Source organism: Hakea prostrata, chromosome 10 (assembly GCF_041222555.1).
Source record: "Hakea prostrata isolate BN-2017 chromosome 10, UWA_Hpros_2, whole genome shotgun sequence".
Classification (NCBI taxonomy): domain Eukaryota; kingdom Viridiplantae; phylum Streptophyta; class Magnoliopsida; order Proteales; family Proteaceae; genus Hakea; species Hakea prostrata.
The window spans coordinates 39,371,720-39,392,532 of NC_142609.1; the positions used below are offsets into that span (position 1 = coordinate 39,371,720).

At 38.1% G+C, this 20,813-nt stretch overlaps 1 protein-coding gene across 1 annotated transcript; it reads right to left on the bottom strand.

Annotated features, from left to right (window-relative positions):
• Window positions 1-418: 418 nt before the first annotated feature.
• Window positions 419-20,738, bottom strand: LOC149002871 (transcription initiation factor IIF subunit alpha-like). The gene is made up of 10 exons (XM_089136325.1): window positions 20,529-20,738; window positions 20,179-20,369; window positions 11,572-11,730; window positions 10,962-11,107; window positions 10,358-10,728; window positions 8,276-8,391; window positions 7,302-7,436; window positions 6,807-7,025; window positions 6,479-6,688; window positions 419-1,024 (listed from the first exon to the last, which is right to left on the bottom strand). The coding sequence occupies exons 2-10, from the start codon at window positions 20,347-20,349 to the stop codon at window positions 935-937; spliced, it is 1,617 nt and encodes a 538-aa protein (XP_088992451.1). The 5' UTR covers window positions 20,350-20,369; window positions 20,529-20,738; the 3' UTR covers window positions 419-934.
• Window positions 20,739-20,813: the final 75 nt, after the last annotated feature.

Consider the following 20,813-nt stretch of genomic DNA (forward strand, 5'->3'; position numbering starts at 1 on the left):
AATAAAGCCTATGTTAGGTACCCTTCACATGATCAACTGGCCATCCTGTCAATGCTACAGGGGGGGTATGGCTCAGTACAGCCTTCAGCATCAAGATTAGGCTGTACTTTATCTGGTTGATTCAGATAAGAATTTGAATCAGAACCAACTAGATTAGATTCAGCTGTATACCCATACTAAGTTTCAACTATGATTACAGTATTATAAGAAAACTTCAAAAATCAAATTGTGTTTGGTGAATCAATGAGCTTGGTCTATGCAGGGGAAATTAATTTGCAATAACCTTGAAAATCATGCAGAACAGTTGCAGTCTATGAATGGCATAATGATAAATCGCTGTGATTATCAATTTCACACTTTATCACTGACCTAAAGAACTCAGAAGAATAATACAATGGCCAATTCCCAAAGGGCAATAGAAAATAGAATAGAGTCTCTCATTCAGCACTTTTGTTATAACCAGATGCACCAATTATGCAACATGATAGCAGTTGGCTTTCTATCAAGTACATGATTGAGGAATCTATGATTAGAGAAGAAAAATAGTAACTGGTTTTTTCCCCCTTTTTTCTCTCTGGCCTGTTATCAATACAACATGCTTGAAGAAGATTAGTATTTTGACAGCATGAAACAGTTAGTTATACTGTTCCTCATACAGGGAAACTGCTTTTCACGGTTACACGAGAAACAACAAACTGGAAAATCCCAAGCAAATGATCCACAGACAGATTAGCTGGAGGACTACCTGAAGTGCAGTCTGGAGGAACTAGGGAAAACAAGAACCCTCACTTTACAGAGACCACGGATACACATCTCGCCTAGGGGAAAACATAGGCAACACCTGATCTGGTTTCTCTCCACAAAATGTGCAAACCAAACCAAAAGTAAGTAGGCTAATGCCATAAGAGAAAAGCCCATGCACGTGCCCTAGCTATCATCTCTCTCTCAAAACAACATAGCTCGATCCATTTGTCTTCTGTATTTTGGAAATTCGTCTCAGGATATCCGCAAAAGCTGTCTTGTCCTGCAGCAATGACCCCAGATACATTTAAACAGAAGAAAATGCACCACAAACTCATACAAGTTTAGAAAGATGCATTAGGAAAACAAAACAAACTACGACAAGGCATGAAACAATGTGTTTTATAATAGGAGTGAGTTTCCAGAGTTTCCATGACACACTGTGTTTCGGGGAAGATACTAAAACCCTATAGGGATTTGTGTCGTCAACGTTCCAGTCTAGTGGAGGAAAACATTTTCCTTCATATTACAAATTTATCCAAAAACCAAACATCTGAAGAATTCATTTTCCTCTGTCAAGGTTCTTTTAGTTATTTTCCTGCCAGGTCTAAAATATATACTAGGTCAGAAACAACAGGTTTTGGCATAATCAGATCAGAAATTAACAAAGGTCAAGGAAAAGTTGAGACTTCTAAGCTGGCAGAGGAAAGGACGAAAAGTTGACTTTCAAGAATCTAAATTTTGCTTTCAATTATGTCGAAAATTCTTGATGAAAAGTGGAGGTTCCCGTCAGTGCATCTGACCGGAAGGGTCAGTTGCTAACAGAGGCAAGCCCTCAAAGAACAAGAATGACAATCATACTGTCCACTAAGGATCTCCCACCCTCTACTGAGCTTAAACAGTCTTATTTGAAGGGAATGAAACACAAAATGAGGAGGATGATTAATGGTTTCCCACAAAGAAGAAGAATCACAGCCTCACTGTCCACCAAAAATCTCCCACCCTCGACTGAATCTCACAGATCACCATTGAAGAGGAAAGAAAATTAATCATCTACTTCAGCTACAAGCCTTGGCTCCTTACAAGCTAATTTTTAAAACTAAAGCATAATTCCAATGATTAAGAAAGTAAAATCCCATCACAAAGCAACAGAACTAAGAAGTATAATAATACTGGGAAAAGGTAAGGGAATGCAAAGCCTATTAAATTAAACAACTTAAAATAAAAAAGAACTAAAACCTAATCCTAAATGCCTACATTCTACCAAAACTTAGGGCCCATCAAGGTGGTGGTGGCCCATTACGTTATAACCAAACAACCCCCCCCCCTTCTCCTGGCAGGAAATCATAGGGTACAAGGCTTACCCATTTATGTGAGGCATTAATTTCCCTGGCTTCAAGAAACCTGACCCCAAAGTTTAGCAAAATGAAAGGCACAATGAAATAAAAATAATGTGGTTGTTCTAGATGTCAATAGTGTAGTCAATAGTGTAGCTTTCAAGGCATTAAACTTTCTCTTCAAAAAACTATGGTGGCATGATGAACTCTATGCATCAATTTCTGAATCATCATCAACCTTGGATGTCACATACATAGAGGCGTGAAGATCCTCTCCACCCAACCTGCCCATGCTCCCATTTCCCCACATTCACATAAGGCCTAACACAGTGCAGGGCGGGTGAAGAGGATTTGGATCCTAGATAGAGCCATCAGCCTTGGGATCCTTCTCATTGAAAAATTGAATCACAAACTCTCTTTAATAACATCATCACGGATGCTGATTTCTCATGGAATGTCCGCAACCACTACATTATTTTCCACTATCAGTTTGTCTACTGTGTTTACTTCATATAAATGATAGGTCACTTAATTGCATTAATATTATATCAAATCCTTTGTATTTTAATGAGACTAATTGGTTGTTTTATTGGATATGGACAGCTTATAGCATTTGGATATCAAATCCATAAAAAGAATGGTTAGAACCATATTGGCACATTTTTAAATCAAATCAAAGAATCATGCCCAAATTAAGATGGAAGATTTGATTATGTCCAAAGCTAGAGATTTGATCTTGCCCAAATCATAAGGATTTTCATCAAACGTCTTAATTCAACAAGCAAATATTTCGTTCTCTCTTGCGATCAGACATCTAAGGAAGAAGCTGAATTGGAAAGTGACTAAATTAGAAACCATTGCATTGGCAAAGAGGAAGAAAGGAAACAATTGAATTGGGAAGAATTGCATTGCTAAAGCGAACAATGGAAATGACAAAATTGGAAAAAATGCAAAATTGGCAGGAATCCTCTATAAGAAGGAACGCATTTTCAGAGATTGAACATCACAAACTACAACAAGAGGAAGCCACATTTTTTAGGAAGAATAGCACAATGTTTTCTATTTTCATTTCTTTGTTTTTCTTTTCCATGTCTAGCTAATTCCAATCTTTCGATCAAGATTAATGGAAGTTTGATTTTCGCCAATTGTGAGACTTTGGATTATTAGTTTTCTTTAATTCTCAGGTATTTATGTGTTTTTCATGTTTATTATGTTATTGTATTAATCCTAGACAAGAGGCCTGTTGTTTTATGATTAATACAATACTTAGTCAATTAGAATAATTATTTATTATTCTTATATAAGTGACAAATAGCATTCTCGAATAGGTAATCAATGCCCTGGAGAGTTTGCTATGAGAATGTATATCCTAGTTTAAATAAACAAGACTTTTCCGGGTTTATTGACTAGGGATTGGGTCTTTCAATTTTTTATGCGATTAATAGACATAACTCAAAGGACAGATCCGAAGGTTATCAATAAAGTAGGGAAAGATTGGTTGTTAGAGGACTGATCCTCAATGACCATAATCAATCTACCCAAAATTAAAGTTTTTATTTTTTAAGTCAATGATCAATTGAGAGAATCAATACTGAAGTTGAATCTTGATCAAAAGTTTTTATTATTCTAATTTTCTTGTTAACTACTGCATTCATTTATTTTTATTTAGTTTGTTGATTCAAAACCCCCTAATTTTTATCAAAGAATAAATCTTCACCAATCTCTGTGGATTCGACCCTACTCACTACTAATACAAATTCAGTTGAGAGAAGGATTATCTTTGGTGGATTTGACACCCATCAATAAACCTCTGCAGTGGGATCTTCTACTTGTTGATCCTTTCCTTGAAGCTTCAAGCATTTCCTTGTGTCTGACTACTACTTGCTGGAGTCTCTTCAATTTTAATCTTGACTCACAAACTCTACCTCTTCAAGAAGCACATCATCTTGTAAGCTGATTCCTTATGGAATCTCCTCAACCACTACCTGATCATCCACTTCTAGTTTTGTCTACTTTGTTTTCTTCAACATACACCTCTTCAGTCGATCTTTTGTTTGTTGGTCGCTCGTCTCTGAAGCTGGTAGCACTTATTCTTCCAAGCCACTAGTAACTGCTGAAATCTCTTCAATGTTAAACCTTCTCTTCAGGTACTTTTGCTTTGAATGGAGGTCTCTTTGCTTCCCATGGGGGCGCTATAGATGATTCTTAAGACACCAAAACATCACGTGACCTAGTCATTCATGCATAGTTTTGAGGATATTATCCATCTATTGGACTAAAACTTGATCTATGAAATCTGTAGGGTTAGAACTTGGGGTAGCCATACCTTTGATAACAACTTAGTGGGGGTGTAACAGAATGAACCTTAGGTTCAGATTACATGCCCATCTTACAGGACCCCAAACCAAAGAGACTTATATAAGAGGGTGAGGACATAACTCAACACTCAACATTGAAATCAAATTGTTTGTTAGCTATTTTCTCTTTGAAGAATCCTTGTGTTTAATCAAGGAAGATTGGTATTCGATCCAATCAATCCACCTTGTGGTGTGAAGCCCGGGTGTACTTCGTTCTTATTTTTCTCTCAATTATCTTATATTGTTCATTCTATGTCTTCTTCATAGTTCTACCCCCTGTTTTAATCTTTGAGTTCAAGCTCAACCCTGAGAGAGCCACCAACATGTTTATTAAACATAGGTTGTTCTCCAGTGAAATAACTTCGTAGGTGCTCCTCGAAAGTCGGTTGCACAACTGGAATCCTTTGAGGTCCTCTCCCTATATTTCTTCGAGGAGGAAAATTGGCTATAGAATGAGCTAACTAGGATTCTTCACCAAGTGGAGGGTGAGAAGCATGAGTAGAGGCAGCAACTCTAGCCTCCATTTCTGAGAACCTCTGGTCCATTTGCTTCTGGTTCGCAGTGATTTGGTTGCTCAGTTGTTCAAACATCCCCATCATTGTTGCCATAGGGTCAATTGGATTGGATGATCCAAAAGTTCACTCCTTGTCATGGCTCTGATACCAAATAATGTAGTCTGTATTTGATTGATCAAAACAGTAGCCAAATAGGATCTTTCACAGAGAATAATTTCAGATTTAATAGACTTAAGATAAACAAAATTCATATGAGAAGGTAGGATGAAAACCAGCGTGGGAGCACAAGTATATTAGCTTAACAACATGGACAAAATAGGTCTTCAAAACAGGGGCAAAACTATGAAGAAGACATAAAAGGAACAATATAAGAGAATTGAGAAAAAAATAAGAACAACAAAGTAAACCCGGCCTTAGGATTCTTCAAAGAGGAAATAGTTAACAAGCAATTTGATTTCAAAATTGAGTGTTGAGTTGTGTCCTGACCCTGTTGCATAAATCTCTTTATAAAGCACTCTAAAGAGACATAAACATTAATTGCAACATTCAACCACTAGCTAACACCACCTACCTATTAATAACTCAACTATTACCTAACTCTTGACAAAGGAAAACTCCTTTGACAATGAGTTCTTTTATTTTCAAAGTTGAGTCCATTTTTATTGACTTTTCGAGAACTAGACTTGGGCTTAGGTCTAAACCATGGAAATCAAAATATATGGGCTAACTTTAACCCACTAAAATAGTCCTAACCCATGAAACCATGGGCTGATTTGGGTGATAGCTTTAGGCCTTTGATGATGGTTTTGACACTTTGACCCAATGGGCTTCTTCTTTGTTGAATATGTCTTGAATTCTACATCACCACCAATAGAGAATATTCAATTTCCCATGAGATACCATAGCACTGACTGTATGCCTCATGTTTAGATTCCATTCTTTTAAGGTTTTTTTTTAATCCACCCTAAGTGGAATCTCAAAAGAAACATAATTTAATCTTTATCAATTTGACATTTAAGACGAAAATGACAAGGTATCAGTTGGTAAAGATGGAACCACAGCCCTTTAAAAGTGCATCCTAAATTCCCTGGAAAGCTGATAAGAAACTGATACAGAACAGAAGATTGTGAAAAATTACCATTATATTTTAGGTACAAAATGTGATGAAAAGTTTTAAAAATAAACATGGAAGGCTAATTTCTATGTTGAAAGTAAGGATAAAGAAGTAGACCACATTACTTCAGATGGAAAGACCTAAAAAGACCCCTCACCTCACAAGGACAAAACATTGTCGACTGAATTGCAAAAAAAATCCCCAAAAAAAAAATTCCTGTAGATATGTACATGAGTTTGATGTAGTGAAAAATATTTACTTGTAAAAGCTGGATCAAATACTAGAGATAAAAATATATTTTCAATTGAAAAAAACTTGATTTGGAAAAGCTCGTAACAGCAACACTGCAGAAATGCCTCAGCAGGAACTGTACCATGTGGAGAAGAATATGAAGACAGAAAGCTAACAGCATACCTCCTTTGATTTGAGTCTTGCTTTAAACTTAGCAACAAGATCCTGTGTGGTAACCGGCGCCATTTTCAGTAATGCAGCCCTGATTTCATCCTCGGTAACTGGTCCAGTTGGTGATGCTGGTCCAGATTTGGAAGATGAAGCTGAAACTTTCGGAGGTGCACCATTCTTGGGAGTTGACGATGGCTCATCCTTCACAGATGGTTTTGACTCCTGCGCCAGAATAAGAATATGACAACAGTCACAAAAAATTACTACAAAATTTTTAAGTGCTAGCACGAGTTTATCACTGAACATGTTAAGTATAGCTATCCAAAAGGAAGCAATTTACATTATCATATTTTCCTTTCTTTGCAGGTGCTCCATTAGAAACCTTTGCATCATCGCCAGCCAATTTCCTTTTTGTCTTTGTTGACTTTGACGAAGAAGGGGTTCCTCGTGCAGACCCTGATGGTCCTGTTTTTGAAGGGCTGATATCAGCAGGTTCCTCTTTCACTGCATCCTTCTGCTTCGGAGCCAGTACAGGGGAAAGGCCAACCTCATCCTCCACCTGCACAAGGAAAAACAAAAAATTATCATTAAGAACACTAGCAGTAAGCACACATTTTTTGAGATTAGGGAAAAAGGATTGATAGCAGGGCTCCCAGAGCAAAGGATGCAGCATAATCACTCATCACTTAATTGACATGAAAAACAATCAACAGAAATTCTTCAAATATATGTCATGGAAGCAGCCAAGCAGCTCCATGTTATGCTTAGAAAGCACCTACGAATGTTTCTAGCATTATATCATAGGCAATCTAGATAAAATATCATGTGAACTAACATCGTCGTCGTCGTCATCATCTTCACCATCTGAATCATTTAGCCCATTGGATCGCCCAAGCAGCTTTTGTAGCTCCTTTCCAGATTTGCTCAAGCCTCCCTCCTCTTCATCAGCTTCTTCCTCATCCTCTTCATCCTGCAAGCATGTGTCAAAGCAAATAATATTTTGCATAAATTTCCACTGAATGATGTCAGAAAATCCTTTAGTGAAAAGCCAGCAAGAATGATATAACGTCTTAACAGCAATTTTGGAATGAAATAACAACCATTCAAATTCCCAATACAAAGGAACCGTCTCACTCTTGTATCCTCATTACACATTATAACTAGTAGAAAGAAGAAGTTAATGACTGAGGCCTCTCAGCAGTGTCAGCACCATTAAGAACTTTCTTTTCTTTGTTCCTTTTTTTTTTTTTTTTTTTTTTTTGGGTGGGGGGGGGGGGCGCATGCTAACTTAGTTGAAAAACAAGAGGCAGATCATTGGGACAGTAGCTCTCATTGGGAGACTGCTACTCCTCAGAACAGAATAAGAGGAGACTTGAGGACCAATGGCATTCTTTCCACCATTTCAATTGATTACAGAAGTGACATTAACAAGAGGGCTGACCTCAGCGCAACTGTAGGGTTGCTCTAATCACTGGTTCGAGTAGGAAAACAGCCTCTGCACAAAGCAGGGTTGTTAATGTACATCATGACCGTCCTCAAACCCTAGAGAAGGCAGGAATTATTGTACTGGCCCTACTGGGTACACCCTTTAATTTACAGAAGTAAGATTAACCAGGCAGACCTCATAATGAGCATTTACCCTGAAAAAATATCATTCCCAGGAGCACAAAAAGCCCATTTCAATACATGGCATATTTTTACTTTCTTGATGTTTCCTCCTTGTATCATGTATGTCACTTGAATTCTTTCCCTTTCTAAGAAGTTCATCTTCTACCAATTAGCACAGGGAAGAATTCAAGCAGAAGTTACCTGTTTGATTTCTGGAGGAGCAGGAACTTCAGGAGCCAAATCTTCCCTTTCTTCAGGGTCATTACCCACAGCCTCATCATCATCAGTGAATATTTCTTCATGTTCCCAATCATCACCTGGGAAGATAAGAAGCAAAACGAGCACTAAGCTATCAAGAAGCTCAATGGAAGGTTTCAAAACAAGGCATAGCATAAATCCACTATAAAAAGGCTTGTATTCTGTAAGCAATCATTGAGGATTGAACACAAGTCCTTCAATATAAAATCCTCAATCCATTAGAAAGCTTGTTTTGTTCTAAACATAATACATACTTCTCATGTAAATATAAAATCACTTAATTAATCAAACTTTTTAGAGAACAACATTTTTCTGTACCGATAGCAATGTAACTTATTGACAACATCATACTTTCTAGAATATTATAAACCAAATGTGCAATTAGTGTATACCTCAAAATGACCAAGTCTAGGAATAACAAAACCAATGCACATATTGATTGTTTCAATTCCAATAGCTTGCTTCTTCAGTCTGCTGTCCGCTATTTTTATATCGAAATTTGATGACTTGATGGCTAAACATTGATTTTTTACGATATAAGTTATATAATATTTAGTATATTTAAAAAATGATACTAGAACACAACTTAGACTTCCCAGGCACTACTTAAATGCTGACTAAACGCATAGGAAGGACCTTGAACGCCTTGTTTCCTAGTGCCTAGGTAACCATGGCCACAAGAACTTTCTTTGACATGCTATACAAAATGCAACAATTAACACGACAATGAACATGTAAAATGGCTTCAATGTATTTCATCTTGCAAAAATCTCTTAACGGACTCTTCTTCAGCTATCTCCAAAAGTGATATTCTTGTTGCTTGCTACTCTCTTTGATATTGCTGTATTTTGTGAAAAGAAAGACAGCTGGAGGAATTTCTTGACAGAAGAATATCTCATGGTCCAACAATGATGTTAGGCAGAACCTGGCATATGATATCCATTTGAAAAAGATTTTAAAATAAAGCTTATGGGATTGCGGAGTCAACTGGAGGTCTTTGCTGGACTTACGGATGGAAGTGGAGAGCCAGGTAACTTTTTTTGGGTACGTTGGGGTATAGCTTAGTTTTTCATATTCAGCTGTGCACAATTTTGAATGCATATGACAGAAACTTTTTCAGCTCCAGATAAAAAACATAATTAAGGTGGCAGCTAACTGTCTCCTCGCATCAGTCAAGAGTGTCTATCATACTTTTCAAGGTTTTGTGTGATAATCAGTCACCAATCATGGTATACAGAGATGCAGTAAACATAACTTAATGACTGCAAACCATTCTTTCAGCACATTTTCCACACTGAGATGTGTTAGCAATGAAGAAACATGGAAACAAAATAAGCATAGCTGACATAAAATGCTCATAGGATGAATGATGAAAATGGATACAATATAAGACAAGAAACGAGCATATAAGATGTAATTTAGGACCACCGATACATGATAAGTTGAGAGCAAGTAATTTGAATTAGCACAGAGATATGTCATAAAGACCTCTATATGATACGGTGAGGAGTGATGTGATTCAGATTAGAGGAGGCTAAAGGAAGAAAGAAGGGGGGGGGGGGAAGGCAAAAAATAGGTTTGAATTGAATTTTGAAGAAATGGTAAAAAACCATGTGGCTTTCCATTTAGTTGAGACAAGACTTAGTTGACCAAATTGACTGGAGACCAAACAGTAGTGAAGATTTCACTGTCTAAATGCATTTAGAGAAGAAGCCATGACAAACTTAGCATTATAGGTCCGAACATGATCCTGCTTAATCTTCCTCTTTTTATTTTCCCCTTCATGAATCTTAGACAACAGTGCAGTGATCAAGTTAAGCTATCGGAACGATCAGGTTGCAGTTTCAAAACATGGAAACAATGAAACAGGTGTGAGGCTGCATATATTTGTGCCTACCAGACAGCCTCGAACACCGCAACAGTCTTAAGACCGTAGGCATAATCTTTCTTTTCCTTTTCTGAGTTTACAAAAATTGGATAACCTCATTTAATAAGTAGTGTCCAGGACCAAAACAAAGTTCTTACCCTTCTCAATATCATCATCATCCAAATCAAGATCACCACCCCTCCGACCTTCTTCATCATCGTCACCACCTTGTTTTCCAAGTCCAAGTCTATTTTTCCTTGCCTCCTCTTCTTCTCCATCTTCTTCTCCCTTGTCAGAGACATTTCCTTCGTCTTCATCGGCAGATGCTTTCTTACGTCCCCGCCCTGCAGCCCCACCACCTTCCTTTTCATCAATTTTTTCCACCTCACCAAAGGCAGCAGCTCCATTATTTGCTGCTTTCATCATCCATCTTTCATATCCATCTGCAGTTTTCCTCCTATTTTTCATCTTTTCTTCAGCTTCTTCCAAGGTGAGCTGTTTATACTGAGCAACTTTGTTAAAGTTGTACCTAAGGATCAAAAAATATCAGATAGTCATTACTACTTCATTTGAGAAAATTTAAGCATTAAATCAGAGAACATGCACTGGAATTTGCAAAAATAAAACCATTGTAAAAGACAAGCTTTAGTTCAATATGCATGGGAACCCCGGTCATTCCCGGACAAAACGTCACTCAAAAAATAATATTATCATGCTCACCCAGTTATAACTTAGAGACGGCAGAGTGTTGGTTATGCATACCAGGAGCCAGCAGGAATAGCAACGAACTCCTTCCCTTGCATCATGAGCAGATAATAACTTGCAGATTGTGCACCCTCAAGCTGACCATGATACTGAAGTTGGCTAGTCTCATCCTCCAAAACCCAAGGCTTATTCTTGTACTTCTCCTGTCGAATGCATAATAATATTGAAACCAAAGATAAATGAAGGAAACAGATACGCTACATATTGGACAATATATAATACAGGATCCATCATGGCTTCTTTGTTCGAGTAGGCTTAGGGTAGAGTAGGAAAATAAGGTACGCCAAGCACAAACAAACCTGAAAGTTATACTGGGTACTGGCTGGCCCCAAATCAGAGTGTAACAGACAAATATAAAGTTCCAAAAAAGGTATGGTATTTGCACCGTCCATGCATCAAAATATAACTTTGTATGCTTGATGAGCTAAAGACTATAGAAAAAGTTCCATGGAGCTGTAAGGTTATCAATTTGTGCATCATCTAATACATGTTTTCGGACATAAAGAATGAAATCAACCTCGAATGGATAATGCCAACACAACCATAAGTGTCTGTAATGTCTAGAAATCTAAACAACATTATCACAAACTAATGAAAACATATATACCCGCAAAGCATCTGTGACTTGGCGCCCCTGAAGCCCTTCTTTTTGGATAGACCATCTATTATCAGCATTTTTCTTCTTTGAAAAATTGGGAACCCCTGCTACAAATCTACCGATGAAGTAATTTCTATCGCTGGTAGAACTGGGTCGGACATTATACTCCTGCAAAGGGAAAATAAATAAATAACAAATGTTTGAGCCCGAAAAAAATTGCAAATGGTGAAATAGTTGATATCAACGGAGGAAAGGAAAGGAGGAATTAGTTAAATGATTTGACAGATAAAAGTTACAAACTACATAGATATACACAAAATGTGGATGTGCATGCATTTGTGGTGGGTAGGTGCAGTTTGAGTGTTAAGCGGGTAAGGTGATGTCGATCTTGATGCAGATCTAAAGACCTACATACATGAGCAGAACGCCAAGGAGAAGCCGTCCAAGTAGTACTGCTAATAGAACTTTAGTAGTGTCTATACTTAAATTAATTTAATTTTTCAAGCTCTTGTAATTCCGGTTGACCATGATTTATTCAGTTCAATTGGTTCTTTTAGTTTATTTGTTGGTCCAATCCAAGTGACAGGTATTTAGGTCTTATAGGTCACAATTAATTATAATTAGACTTAGCTTTTAACCCTCCATCGAAGGGAAGATGTATTTTTCCTCTTTTTATCTAATTTCAGTATTCCTTGTCAGAATAGGACTTTGTAACTAGGCTGATTAAGAGCATATATAGAGGTATCCCACTGAGGATAACAGAGAAAAAATTTGTGCAAATTCTGGTAAGCAAGTTACTGCTGTTTTTCTCCTTTGTGAGCTTCAGATCTAGTGTTTCAAGTCTACATCAGGATTCATTGGTGATTCAAGTCCAAATCCCTTGGACCCCTATAGACTGTTTGCTTGCAAGAGAAAAAGGGGTGGCAAAAATAGACAGGTAGGACCCACTAGTAGTGGGGGGGAACAAAAAAGAAAAGAAAAGAGTTTTGTGGAAAAGTAGAAAATGAGGGTCCCATGATAAATAAAATAATGTTTCTTTTTCATTCCTCCCTTTCCCACAAAGTCTCACCTAAAAGTGTTGGACTTCTAAAAAAGATAGGGTGGGAAAAGTGCTTTGCCACATAAGCAAACAATTCCCTTAAATCATAAAGGATTGTCTCCCCATTATCGCACCCCATCTAAACAAACCAACTCAGATATTGGTATTTTGTGGAGAAGCTTACTTTTTTCCACCCCAGTTTATTCTATCAAACAAACGGTCTGCTAGTGTTCAAAGTCCAAGGTGGTTGGACTTTGGTGTTTAAATTTGAAACAGCTTCCCGTGATTGTGCAGCACTAAGTCTCCTACTTGAAGTTCCATCTTCCTCCACGAGCTACTGACTAAGGATAGAAGCTGCTGCCCACAGAAGACAACTCAAACCAGTGAGTTCCCTACAGAACTGATTGCCAAACCTAGTCCTCCCTTGCAGAACTGACGGCCAAACCTAGTCCGTTTTTCTAAGTTTTAACCCATTCAATCCCCCTCATCTCCAGCTCAACCTCCATCGAAGGACCCTCCCATTGTGCTGTTTCTCCTAAACCAGAAACTCGGCCATCCTTTCCATCAAACCCTAAATGATGCATGCCTGAAGACCTACATCTGCTAGACGAAGCCCAAATAAGACCTTGAGGTTGTTCCATGCAGAAAGAATGGATTCTAAACCAGCACAAGGTTGGCAGCGTCTTGATTCACTCACACCAACAAGAATTATGAGAAAGATCGAACTCAAGTTGGAGCTTTCTTCAGTTCAGTGATTCAGTCAGATTAAAGCTTACACAGGATGGAAAGAAAGCCTGGCTTCACCAGGTGATTCTGTCCTTTTTCAGTAGGATCATAGCTCCTTTACATTATTTAAGCCTAATTTGGTTGGAACCATGGTATGATTGGTTCAATTGGTTAATTTAAACGTAATTTTAGTCCAATTTAAGTTATAAGGAGTTAAGGACAAAAGAATCTTTTCATTATGTTCTAACTAGTTTTCTAGACATTTAAGGACCACAATGCAAGGATCAGTTGTCCTATCATAATAAGGAATTCCAAAATATGTTTATTTGGATAGGAATAAAGCCTGTATTTAAAGCCCCACTCAAGGGGAAGAATACACACCTAATTTTTGGTATTGCTTTCAGCTTTTGCTGTCTTCTCTTTGAGAACTGCTGATGTAAGAGTCCCAAAACTAGATCTACTGGCTTGTGGTTAATGTCCAAGAAGGCAAGAAGTCTGAAAATCCTGATGTTCAAAGCTGAAGTTGGTTAAAGTTTCTTGGTGTTTCAAGACCAAGATTCTTGTTGTCACCATGGATTCACTTAGCCGTTGCCATATTTCAATACCTCCATTGAAGAAAAAGACCTACAGCAGGTGAGTTGCAGGACAGGTTTTTCCCCCACCCTTCTTTTCACTTCTCTTGAACCCTAACAGCCCCCATTGAGTACCAAACCCAAGTTTCTAAGAACCCCGTTTCTCCAATTCCACCATCCATTTTTGACCAAATCCCATACACACTCCCCCACGCTTCCTTTGATTTCTATCCAACCCTTGCTCATTCCCCTCAGTCTTGAATTCTAAAACCAGCAACTTCTTGAAATTCTTCTCTATATACCAAAAATCCTTTGTATGAGAACTCGTGAGATCTCACGAGATATCTTGCTTTCTTCATTAGCAAGACAAGATATAGGTTGATACCAAAAGTTACAAAGTCTTGGTCAATCTGAGGTCTCCGTTGGACAGATATTTTGGCCCAAATTTGAATCTGGCCACAGTATAAAAGGGTCCCAACTCGATCAAGTAAAGATATCTCAACAATCTCACCAAGACAAAGAGGTTTCACCAGGTTCTTCTTCAAAGCTAGCTGCTACTTTACCTATTTTCACTGAATTTTGTGCCTGACTCTTGGTCAAGCAGCTGCTGGTGGAGCTGGTCGAGCTAGCACATACTGTCTTCACTTTCAAGTGGTAACCTTTATTTTGCCTATTTTTTTTTTTCTTTTTTTTTTTTTTGGGGGTGGGGGAGGTGGGTGGGGGGAAAAGGTGAACCTAGTGCACGATGCTTCCGCACAAGATGGGCTTCCTTTTTTTTTTTTTTTTTTTTTGGGGGGGGGGGGGGGGGGGGTTTTGCAATTTTCATACATAGCCTTACCCCAACAATTTTTGCTGAGAGGTTGTTTCGATGCCTTGGCCTCAAGGTACGACCATGGTCCACCGAACATTGCACCAAGCCCACCCCTATGATTGGATTTTCATTTGAACTTTGTAATTTGAACCATGAACATGTGTGATGTATTATAGTTCAAAATTTGAAACTTTGAACTATGAAATTTGAGTATTAATATATAAATATATGATGTATTGATGTAATGATGAGTAAGTTAGGCCATTTAGGGTTTCACTTCAGCATAGCAGTTTCCCACTTGAGGTCCAAAGTGGAACTCATAGTGACACCTTTTTCTTTCCATAAATCTGAGGGGACCACCATGTTCATACACTTAACAGCAAGTTTGAGCCCCAATACCCTTTGAGTTGGAGCCTCAAGTTGATGGGGGGAAATCCCACCAACTTGGTGAGATCTCGGCACCTTGCTATATTGGGATAGCAAGATGGGCCTCGAGATGAAGTTCTTGAACTATGCAAAAACCAAGAGCTCGGATATCTTCAAAACCATCCATCCAAACCCTACCAAAGTTTAAGGACAGCCCCTACACTTAGCCGTCTAGGTTCAATCCTAGTGGCAGGCCCATCCCATTAGTGAAACTCATCTTTCCACATCTCAATTATTCCACCTTAGTTCACCCATTTCTGCCCCGTTAGATGTAGCCTCAATTGAATGAGGGCCACTTATTCCAAATCTTTAAGAGAACCAACTCAGATGGAACTAGGAAAAAGTTTCTAGATCTTACAGGTATGTGGTGAATATTTTAGAGATGGAGAATTGCAGTCTACAGGTGTTAAAACAGCTGAAACTTAAAGGGAATGTAGGTAATAACATTAGGATAGTGCGTTTGGAAGGCTAATTGGCAGTTATGAGGGCCTTGTTTTGGGAGTTTTAGGGAGTATGAAAATCTTTAAATATATATATATATATATATATATATATATATATATATATTATTCCTTAGAATTGGATAGTCATAACAGGGTCAAATTGGGAAGTAGGGTTGGAGGACAATGTATCTAAAGTGTGGGACAGATCTGACAGCTTGATCAGCGTAGATCTGACCTTGAACATTGCTCGCTTGAAAAGTCCAAAAATTCAAGAAAATTCAAGAAAATTCAAGAAAATTCAAGAAAATTCAAGAAAAATAAAAATAAAAATATAAGTGACACAAGAAGGGGAATGGAATGTAGGACGTCGTATAACTGGATGGGGAAGCCTTGTGAGTGGTGAAGAGTTAGATGATTGAAGATGGAGTTTGTAGGCTGCCAATTCAACTGCGGCAAGATCTAGGCTTGACTTCATCATAGACCTTACTGCTCTTCAATCTTAAACTGAACAAAATATAGTTGCAGCAGCAACACTCGCAAAGGGGATTCAATTGAGAATACTTTATTGACAATCTGAATTTGGGTCCGTTTCCATTGAGTGGAGGAGCTTATTCATACAGAATAAGCTGGAATCCTAGTATGACTTAAACTCCTAACTCTCTCTAAATCCAAATAGAAACTAACTGATGTAACCCCCAAATTGAGGGCCAGTCTTCAGGATCAGTCCAAGTAAACCAGCAGAAAAATTAGGGTCTTATTACCCTGTGGTTATAGGATTAGGGCTGAACATAGAGTTCCAGGAATGGGAAGTGAGTAGGACTAGGTTCGGTTTGGCTAGGAACTGGGTTGGTTGAAATTCAATCCTAAACCTTACTGTAATTTTAGTTTCAAAACTTCAAGTCTAGGCTTTAGGGAGATTAGGGTTAGATAGGGGGAAGAAAAGGGCTGCTTCTAGTGTTCAAGTGTCAGGAAAAGTAACAGTGAAGATTTCCTAAAGGAATTGGGATGCGGGAGAGGGGATTGGGGAATAGGGATTAGGGATTAGGAGATCTAGGGTTTGGGGATGGGAAGGGGTTGCCACAAGCTAGGGTAAAGGGGAAGCAGGGGCTGCAAAGGTGAGGAAAGTAGAAGGAGAAGGGACTGGGGTGGGGTTGTCCGTACTTACTTGATGATAATGGGAGTTTTGAAGAACTTCAATTGCAGACAATTGTATGCACACACACACACACAGCCACAAGTCTCCCCTCCTAAGGAAACCCATGAATCCTCTCTTGGAACCTTCCAAACATCAAATGTTATTAATCATCAAATCTGCCTTAAACAAGCTAGAGGAGGCTTTATTTATAGCCTTAAATGAATGAACTCACACTATGACTCAAAAGGTGAACCTAACTTGGACTCTAATTTTTGACTCAGGACTCTCATCCAACAAGGATCCCATCGTTACTCAAACCTAGAATGATCCAAATTACAAAATAAGAGTAGATCTAGACTCCTTGTAAGAAGTGGACTGTCACTAAGGGAATCCCTCTGTAATTGGGATTCCTACCTTAACTGCAACTCTCCAATAATTTGACAAAGACAAACTGAAACTCAGAAACAAAAGTAGATTTGAGATCCTACTAGCCTTCTGGACCTAACAAAAGGAATCCTTCTCCAATTAGGAATCCTAACTAGACTATGACTCTTTCATAACTTAACAAACAAGGACTCAAATAACAAAGTAAGAATAAATCTAGACTACTGAAATTATGCTGCATCTGATTTGACTCACTAGAACTCCAAAAAGGAAGACAAAATGACCAATTTGCCCCTGGACAGGTTCAGCCTTCCTGGAGAGGCCGCAGGAAAAGGCTTCTTTTAGGGGGGTCCGTCTGGTTACATCACCAACTCAAATTGGAAACCAATTGACTTAGTTTAGGACAATTAGTTTAGACACCTAAAACTGAAATTAAAAAAAAAAAAAAAAGATTATACAGCCCTTATAACTTAAGCTGGGCAGAATTTACATAATTAAACCACTTAAACTAATTAACTCACCCGTATTCGTAATTATTTCAGCCCATGGAATAGGACCGTGACTACACAGATTTATTAAACAAAGGCCGAACACCTATATTTATCAATCCTAGGTTGATTGCAAAGGAAAATAGGCCAATTTGGTGTTGGTCTACATCACCATCTCATAATGTAACAAAGAAACCCTTTTGTGTCTGCTCCTTTGTGATCCTATAGTAAACCCATTACATACTATTAACCCCAGCCCATCACAAACCCTAAAACTTTTATTTGAACCAAAACCATGGGATCCCAATTGAGATCTTCGCATCCTAGACACCCAAATTGAAATCCCAAAAACCCTAACTTTCACCCAGTTTTGAGCTGATTTTGTTACATGATTTTGGTTTTTCACTCTAAAACTCCATTAAAATTAGGGGTGTAATTGGATAACCGATATCCAATTCCGAATTCGAATTCAAATTCATATCCATTTAGGGGAATCCACATCCGTCTGATTATTAATAGGATGCGGATATGGTAATACCCTCTTCTAACCAATTACTATCCATTGGATAAAATTATCCGATTAAGTTACTTTACTGGATTTGTTTTCTTAGTTCTATAAACTTTTAACTAAGGATATGCGAATACTTATCTAAATTTTCAATCAAAATAAAAACAAGGGAAAATCAATAGTGAAGAATTTTAAGAAACTCAAAGAGTAAAAAGAGTAAAAAAATAAAAACTGCTAAATTCTTAAATTTCAAACCTAACCCTCATAAATAAAATGGTAAAGATGCCAACAGGTAATCAAAAACTTGTATCTAATCTGTATTCATACCCATTTATAAGAATCTATTTAAAAGCATAAGTATCTAATTATCATCTGAATCCAACTGAATCTATCCAATAACCGATACGATATTATCCAAATATATTAGGATAAGGATATGGTATTGCCACTATCTTATCTGAATCCAATCCATTTACACCCCTAATTAAAACCCTAAAACCTGCAACCACTAATTTCCAGCATTCCAGCCATTAGAAAACATTCTAGTTGGGAGGCATTATCCCTCTACCATTTTACACTGGACCCAGCTTTCAGCCCCACTATCCCCTCGAACCATAGTTTTTGCAAAACCCTAATTTCAAGAACAATACTTTTGATTTAAAGGAATTTGTACATCTTTGGGTCAAAGCTTGGTTCCATTCTCCTCACCACTCAAATTCAGTCCTAACCCTAAGTAACCAGCCCAAACCCTACTTCCCACTTCCCGTCCAAAAAGCCAGGAAAACAAACCCTCAAAGCAGCCCTACATGAATCTGGATCTGGTTCTTGATCCTATACTTGGTCCTCAATAATATTAAGGCTACGCCAGATCTGAAGACCTACATCCAATGGAAGAATGCCAACAAGAGAGGCCAATATATAGCCTAACATGTTTTTGTTTTGTTTTGCTTTCTTCTTTTCCATAATTTATTAAGTCATTGTTTGTTAAATGAACCATGGTTCACTTCTGCTCCATTATTGAATAATTTTAAGTTTTCTAGTGAGGAATACTTAGTTGCAAGGGCCCATAGTACCAACATGTTAAGTAGGTGGTAATGCTTTGCTGGGGTTTTCCTAGTCCAACTCAAAATCTGAGCTTTTAACTAACAATAAAGCTATACATAAGGGGGTTCATTAACTTACACATGATTTAAGACTTTGAAGCTCACTTGCAGCTGCAACTGCTCTTCTCCTCAGAGAAGCTCCCTGTTTCAATTGCTAAGGAATGGATTATGTCTAATGACTCTGATCCAATTGATACCTCGAGTCATAAAGCCAGGATGGATCCGCAACTGTTACTGTTCAATTTGGCCCTGTTCTGACAGCTGGAATTGGGTATATTTCTATTTTCCCTATTCTGCCCCCACCACCATTCAAGCATTGTTTAGACCTTCCATCACCCAACAGATTCAGTCTCCATGGCCTAAAAAGTCACTGATGTTTTGTTAATTAACATATGAGATCCGTAACTGACCCCCTCCTTTCCAAACCCTAGTTTAACTGACATTAACTCGTTAGTCCCTACTCTTAACTAAACTTGGAATACCCATTATCTATTGTTTTACCACCTCATTTGGCTGAAACTACCCGCAGACTCCCCCCTAATAACTACTACCGTCAACCTCACCCATGGCCCCAGCCAACCAACTATTATGTTGTTTTTTAAATCATCCTAATCTGAACCTTAACCCTGAGAAAGACTTATCTTGGACACTGATTTGTGATTCAAACTAACACTGCACTAGAAGGTAGACCGAGAGGGATACGAGAAGAAACCATAGCCCAGTTGTGCCAAAGGTCAAGGGGAGCTCGAGGAATTTCCAGCCTTATGGAATTGGAAGAGGGCCCTTGTACTGTGATATTAACCCTAATATATCCCTATGGTCACCATTTCTGAGAAAACAGGTGCTTAGGGAGGGAAAAGCAATCATCAATTCCACTTCACAAGTCACAAACCAGGTCTTATTTGACTCTTTCTTTCACCATGAAATAAATTAATTCAACAGTTCTCAAATGACGCACGGATATAAACAGCTAGACCATACCCGAATTAATCGTGTGAGCGGAACGCCACACTCGTAACATTTTCCATGGTTCTCCGCCATAGTTTTTCCACAGGACAAGCAGAGAGTCATATGCTTACAATTACTCCCATATAGATCAGTATTTGAACCACAGCCACCGCAAGTCGGCTTTAAAACAAGATCGAACGCCATTTCTATTTCAGTAGAAAACCCTACAAATCCAAAAAAAACAGAGAATCATACGAAGATAGTCAAGAACCCTGGAGTGCGGAACCCAATTGCGTTTATGGGAATGAAAAGTTGTGAATTCGAAACTGAATTTGTGAAGAATAAACCTTAGAAAAAATTGTCCCATCAAAGAATATAAATACCTCAAGTTTGAACAATTTTCGAGTTTCTTTGAGATGGCAAGAGAGTGATTTGCAAGAATATATCTACGGTTTTTAGAGGGAAATTGAAAATTGCTGTTGCTGTTAACCTTTTTATGGCTCTCTGCTTTGCAAGCGGAATCGCATCTGGTTGATCTCGTTTGGGTTTAAGTTCACAAATACGATTTCTCCGTTCCCAAATTTAAGCACCAATTCAACCTGTAACGGTTGACGCAACGAAAAAAAATTATTTAACCTGTAACGGACGTAAAAGCAATTTTTTTTTTT